General features: G+C 32.1%; 1 protein-coding gene across 1 annotated transcript in view; it reads left to right on the top strand.

The window, feature by feature from the left end:
- Window positions 1–7,500, top strand: part of LOC137985561 (flagellum-associated coiled-coil domain-containing protein 1-like) — a 45,296-nt gene that overhangs the window by 1,299 nt on the left and 36,497 nt on the right. Inside the window, exons 2-4 of the mRNA XM_068833178.1 lie at window positions 196–246; window positions 2,445–2,511; window positions 2,944–3,048. Of these exons, the coding sequence (XP_068689279.1) occupies window positions 196–246; window positions 2,445–2,511; window positions 2,944–3,048 (223 nt within the window). The remainder of the gene's footprint in view (window positions 1–195; window positions 247–2,444; window positions 2,512–2,943; window positions 3,049–7,500) is intronic.

Here is a 7,500-nt window from a genome sequence, read left to right as displayed (position 1 = left end):
TGTTGAAGTATGTGTACAAGCTGGACTATTATCAGTCATGTATGAGAAATTGTTGATGATCAAAGCTTTAAAGATCTTCATATACAATGTACGTGTAATTGCTTCATGTTGGAATAACATGACACAAGAAATTTGCTCAGAGTTTTGTACGTCAAGTAGAATGTGATCTTACACATACGTCTGTTTTCTGTTTAGATCAACTCCCAGCAAATTTAATGTCAGTTTCAGTGAGTCATCAAAAGCACGGTAATTGATTCCTTTTTAACAATTTATTTTTCTTTAATTTAATTGATTATCAAGTGTCTGGAAGCTACTTAACATTCAGTTATTGAGGGAGGTTGAGCAAAATATCATGATTTGTCAGTGGCAAGCAGGTCTGTTATTTGCCGAAGTTAGGCTGAGGCAAATAATATCGATCTGCGAGACACTGACAAATATGATATTTTGTGATAACTGAGTTCAATATAATTGTTTTATCATTCGATGACTGAGTTTGTTTTTCACAATTCCCAACAATTAAATCACTTTCTGAAAGTTCAGGAAAAGCGAACTGTCATTTTCACACAAGAGCATGGTATGAGCAGAATATAGACACTATGCAAAAATGGCTGCCTTTAAATTATTCTTTTGTTCATATTCAATATAGCCCAACTACCGGTAACTTCGTTTTTGAGACAAAAAATTGAAAGAATTTGTTATCCCGAACGAGGTTAGTTGGGCTATTTTGAATATGAACAAAAGAATAATATGAAGGCAGCCATTTTTGCATAGGGTCAGTATTATTTGCAGCAAAACACTTATTTTTAGGCAGTTATTTACAGCTCATGTGATTGGATCGGCCTATGAAAAGGAAGGAAAAATACATCGAATGATAAAGTAGTTTAAGAGTGCATGTGTTTTGACACATGGACAAACAAAAGGGGCAGGTACAAAAGTCAGACTGGATCAACTCGAATCAAGTGAAAAACGGTTTTGTAAGCCAAAACTATTCAACGTTTGGACCAATTTCACCAAGGTTAGCTTCAAGATTGGGGCTAGGGTGATTTCTCGAGGCCTTATAATTATCTTTTTTTTTGCGTATATCCGAGGTGAGCAATCTGAGTTGATTCGGTCCAACTTTGTACCTGCCTTAAACAGAAGACCTCACAGTGATAATATGTACACTCAACAACTTTTTGCCAAGGTTTCATTTTCATGTTAATTGTAGTAATTCTTGATGTATTAAAGGTTGCATGTATTGTATAATATTATGCAGAGCTCAGTATATCTACATAGAAAAAAGGCCAATGTCTCAACTTTCCAGACAGATGAGAATTACCATCTGGACAAAATGAATTTGAATCACACTCTGAAGCAAATTATTTCCAATTCCTCAGGTGTTTCAAAGCATGTCAAGTTACAGAATTCTCTAAAAAACTTTGACAAACAGCCAAATATAGTCCTTGTCTTTTTTTTGTTTGTGTGCGAAAAACGTTTCTCAAGTTTAATGTATATAGTTTCTGTTACCTTTCTGCGTTTTAACATGCTGGATGCTTTGCTGTTAAAGTAGTACTGCAGTTAACAGTAATTTTTATTCTCATTTGCTGCACAGCAATTTTTTTACAGAGTCACACAATGTAGAAATTATGCACACTTTAAGTTAGGCTAAGCATTATTATTCATTTTTCCGTTTTTCATTTCTGTCATTTGTCCTCAACACTTCACCCACTTGACGAGGCGACCATGTTGGTTGGCAATACAATTAATTATACAATATCTTTTCGCCGATCTTGCATAATAATAAAATTTAGTTCTCATTGTTCTTGCCAACTAACCTCAGGCCACCATGAAATCACATGCAAACCACATTCATTATCAGTAATAATAATAACTGGAACTTTTTTCAGTTGTCCCTCGAGGGTGCCAGTTTATAGTAGTTGCAGAGAGCAAATTTATTGGAGTAGTATAATTTTATTTAAACCATATCACAATAACCTAAAATTATGTCTAATATATAAAGGATATTACACGGTGGCGAGAAGATATGAATTTTATGTTCGAGTGGCAAGAACAATATCTCACGAGTGAGCGAAGCGAACGAGTGAGATATTGTTCTTGCCACGAGAACATAAAATTCATATCTTCGAGCCAACGTGTAATGTTCTTTTTATTATATGGAGACTAAATATTGATAAATTCCGATTTTATTGTGTTTCAAAGTAGTAAAGTTTTACAAATACTGCTGGGCTTTATAAAAAAGGCGGGAAAAAAAGGCGGGATTTGTGACGTCATTGAACGATACGACACTCACAAAGGTGACATACGGAAAATACGCCACTCGGGTCCCGGATGAAGTGGCGTATGGAATCTACGAGTGGTTTAGTTCCCAGTAAAACACTCTCCTCCATATAATAAAGAACATTATGGCCCATAATTGTTATACATTTTATTTCTACATGAACTAGATGTTTAAGGTGGAAACAAGTGCACAGTGCAAAACAAAGAAGTTCATTGGAGGATGCTAATAAAAATGTAAATATCACATTCTGTTCTTGTCCAATGAAACTGGATGTTTTTTCATGTTCAGTGACTCCTCCCCGTGAGGGTTTTGGAGGGTCACTGAAGAACACAACAGTTAAAAACTTTATAATTAATGAATGAACACGGCAAAGTGATCTTGGCATTTCTAAGGCACAACGTATGAACATGCAGTCATATTTGGACATTAACCAAATCATTGACTCCTGGGCATCAAAGTTGTTTTTAAAAGCACAAGGCAAAGTGTGACTATAAATGTATACTTTTTTGTCAAAGTGCTGACTTATGCATTTAAAACTTGGATTATGAGGCAAATAAAATAACTTTAGTTTAATACTGTTATATTGATATCTGATGTAGACTGTTTACAAGTCAGACTAGTGCACTTATATATGACCTTCCGTATGATCCATTTTTTGTTTTTAGGATTGTGTGACTATTACACTAGCACCTGGTTATGTGTTGTCAAGAAGCAAAGAGAAGATTAATGTCACAATCACAGATGGTTTATTCAAGGAAGGGATCGCGAAGGTTGGTCTCTTGGTTTGGCAGTGTCATTATTGTTGCAGTAAAAGTCAGAAAAAAATATTACTTATTGACAAACTTGTTTAAGTATACATGTACTGTAGGCATTGTTATGAGTTTTCTCTTCAAACAAGAACAACGTTGCAGCAGTAACAATTCTAGGGCACCCAATGACCAAATTATAAAGCCAAAACCCTTTGATCAGAGACCTTTGTGAGTTGATCCTTTTAATGTATATTAGAGTATAGTATAGTAGCTGGGGGTACGAAACCATTTTTTCCGCTTTATCACTTTTTCGATATTTACCACTAAAATTATTTTAAAAATATTTTTTAAAAATAATACAAAAAGCAAATGCTAAATAATAAAATTATACTAAACATTTTCCTTTGTTTTCTTTATAATTATATCATTTGTTTTTATTAATGATATACAAAACAATATTCAAATAAAATGTAATCATGATCATAATTGTCTAATTCAAAATTATAATCTTTATCTAAAATTCGTTGTACCAATCAATGTCATTAAAAGCTGTATAAAAGAAATATTGAAACCAGCTTGGTATATAAATAGTCATAATGATTATACATTTTATTAAGTTTTAAAAAAATGTTTTTCTGCATGTTTATATTATACAATGATTTGTGAAAAATTACATAACAAAAAATTGTCCTTTTTGTGGTGTAAAAATACAAGAAATAAACAATAAAAATAATCAAAAAACACATTGTTGTGGACAAGAAATATCTGAAATAGATTATCAAATGATTTGTATTATATGTGGTAAAAAAATATTATGAATTTTATAAAAATAATTACATAGATTTTTATGAAAATATGTATTAAAAAAAAAAAAAGTATTTATATCAGGAATACCATACTCAGAATGTATATAGAACTCAAAAATGAATTAACAATATCAAGAGATATAATAAACCGTGTTTGTAAGACATTTGATCAAATAAATAAAGTTTTACATGTACCACAAGTTAACAAAGATAGAAGAAGGATAATATCAATCAAATTAATGTCGCAGTTCCCGTGGGTATTTATAGTTAAGACACACTACAATAACAAAATGCAAAAGACAATGTTGGCATAAAGGGGGGGACACCGCTCCACGATTGGCATGATAGACGAATTCCGTAGCGTGACTAAAAGCCTGAACTTATCTCCCTGATGCAAGAGGCGAACCGCGCCGGGGCGGACAAAAAGTCAAATAATGTCGGTAAAAGCCAAATAATGAGATACAAGCCTAACTCTCCACGGCAGTATGAGCTAAACCTCCGGCCAGCATCGTGCTATAATGGAAAGAGTATAGCCGGTAACAATAGCTCAAGCCTCCTTATCTCCCCAGCACTACAAGCATGAAACACATAGCATGAAAAACACGGAAGCTTGGGAAGTTGCTGCGAGATTTAACCGAAGCGTGTACCGAGAGTTGAACCCGAATTTATTAAACTTGACCTTAACAAAACCTCTGAAGGGACCTGGAGGGTGGGAATAAAATTCGTAAACAGTAAAGGTACTCCTTACAGTTAACTATAGAGCTCACAGAGTGATACTTTGGACTTTACTAGACCTTTTATACTGAGACTAATGTCTAGAACTAAACCAATGGTGACTAACGTACAAACAACTTCTGTAGCACTCAACTCGACATGAATGGGGATAGTTGTTGCTTTTCGCCAATCCAGATAAAGAATATTATACACATGTATAACCAATAGTATTGATGCCTTAGAAATAGGTTGTATTTTAATTGATAGTAGTTTGACTGATGGTAAAAGATCTGATACATTAGCTTTAATTCCAACTGATAATTTGACGAGAAGCCATTCTTTTTAATTTTGAGCTAAAAAGAGCGTTGTTTTCACCTGTGAATACAAAAATATTAAACGAAATTCGTATTACAGTGAAAGATAATATTGGACGATATGTTGTATTAAATGATATTAACAATTATTGGTTTATGACATTAATATTGAAAAGTGAATAATAATATATAACTCATTAATATATATGAACAAAAACGAATTCAAAATGAGATATGATCCAGAATCAGGTCGTTACATTAAAAAACATATCTATGGTGAAGGAATATTTAGTAACTTGGCAAACAAATTATTCACAAAACAACAAAGGAAGTAGCTGCAAAGACTGGTAAAAAGCTAGCTGAAACTGCTTTAACAAAAGGAGCTGAAAAAACAGCAGACTTTGCTGGAAATTGGGCTGGCAATAGGATAGTTGGTATTTTAAAAGGCAAAAATAAGCAAATGACGCCTGTTGAACCGAAGAAAAAAGTTACTTTTTCAATGGAAGATAGCATTACACCAATTGAGGTTCAGCCTGAAATTCAATCAATTCCAACAAATTACATGTATAAACCAAAATAGTCACAACAACTAACAGATTTTGAAATAGCATGAAGAATGAATAGATTAATGGCTAGCAGTAGACTGAGAAAAAAAAAACAAAAATAATGTATTAGTATAAATGTTTAGAAACCCAAAATATGTTGAACGCATAGAAGATATTTTTATGAATTGGAAACACCTTTAGTAACAGCAAATCCTGCTAATAATGCTAGTCAAAAAAAGCAAAACCATCAGTTTGTTCTTGATAATACAAATTCAGCATCTCCTTCAGATTGATATAATGGAAGAATAGCAATGAGCTTTAAAGTGCAGAAAATGGATGGTACTGATATTGTTGATCACAATGGTATTGTAAATGGTATTCATAGTTTGATAAAAAACATTTCAGTGAAAGTTGGTGATAAAAAAGTAAATGATCGTAATTATGTAAATCACAGTGTTAACATCAAAAATTTGCTTGAATATACCAATAATTATTCTTATGCTGAAACTACAGCCACAAACGAATTTTATTATTTAGACACATCAAGAGCAGCTGAAGAAAGAACTGCTCAAGATGATTACAACAAAGGATTTCATCAAAGAAAAACGCTGTTAGGAGCTTCAGCAGTTGTTAATTGTAAATTACCCTTGAATAGATACAGCTTTTTTGAAACATTTGAAGATAAATTGTTACCACAAACAAGAGTAGAAATCCTTTTTGATTTAGCTTCTGACAATCAAGTTATTTAGCAAGCTGCTGATATTATTGTCGGGTTATTTTTACAAAAACGCAATTAATTGTACCTCAAGTAACATTCAATTCTGAAGGAGAAATTTTATATGCTAGTCTTACCTTAAACCAAAAAAAAGGAGTTATTTGAAAGAAACAGTAACTAGAAGTAATTCGACACAAAATGGTAATGGAAATTTCGTTATTAATTCAGGAGAAACAAAACCTAGACACGTTTTTGTATTCATAATAAATGATTCGAGTATTGATGAACAATTAAACAGCAAATCCATTTTTTTTATATGATACATTTTCAGTTTCGACTAACCCGAGAATATTAACTAATTGTTGGTTAAAACTTGCAAATGGAAATTGAATATCCAAATCGTCATTATGAGACAGATAATGATTTAACAAGAGTTTATCGTGATATTTTGAAATATGTTCATGCAAATAATGAATATTCTCAAGGTACACTTTTAAATAGAGACATTTTTCTGTCATTGTATCAATTCATTTATTTCGATTTGACAAAACAAAGATCTGATTTAAAAGACAGTACAGTAAAACTAACTTTTCATTGTAAATTATGAGGTGGTACAGCAACTCCTTTCAGTATTTATGCACTGGTTCTTAGTGAACAAGATGTTGAATTTATCCAAAAAGATGGAAAGCTGTTATTCAGATAAATTATTCTTTTTTTATTAAATTAAATATATCTTGTATATAATACACGTTTTTATCTAATTTAATTATATACAAGATATGACAACAAGATATATTGATTATCCTGTAAAATTATCACAAAACCAAAAACAAACATTAGCAAAGGCTATAAATAGCAGATCACCAGTAACATTGCGACTATCTAATTCTCAATTATGCAGACCTGATAATCTTATGCTAACAAAGACACAATTGAAAAAACTGCAAAAATCAATGAAAAATGGAACAGGTACTGATACTAAAATTAGTAAAACACAAATACGGAAAGTTGGTGGAAATATTTTTAGTTAAGCTACTAAATTGTTACCAAAAGTGATACCTGCTGTTACTAAAATAGGAGGACCTTTATTAACAGGAGCGTTAGCTGGACTAGGTGAAAATCTCATCCATAAAATATTTGGTGAAAAAGGTGGAATGATTATACTAAGCAATAAACCATGCAAATGACACCAATGTTGAATTTGTTAACTATGAAACATGCGTGACCTCAATAATGCTTATCAAACACGTGGAAACAAATGCAACACGGTAATTTTTGGGGGGCATTAACTAGTATTGGAATACCATTAGCTATGAATTTGCTTCCAAAATTATTTGGGAAAGGTCTTCATATTGATAAGCAACGATTAAGGAGATCAA

Source organism: Montipora foliosa, chromosome 14, assembly GCF_036669935.1.
Source record: "Montipora foliosa isolate CH-2021 chromosome 14, ASM3666993v2, whole genome shotgun sequence".
In the NCBI taxonomy this organism is placed as follows: Eukaryota; Metazoa; Cnidaria; class Anthozoa; order Scleractinia; family Acroporidae; genus Montipora; species Montipora foliosa.
This window is presented reverse-complemented; position numbering and strand designations above follow the sequence as displayed.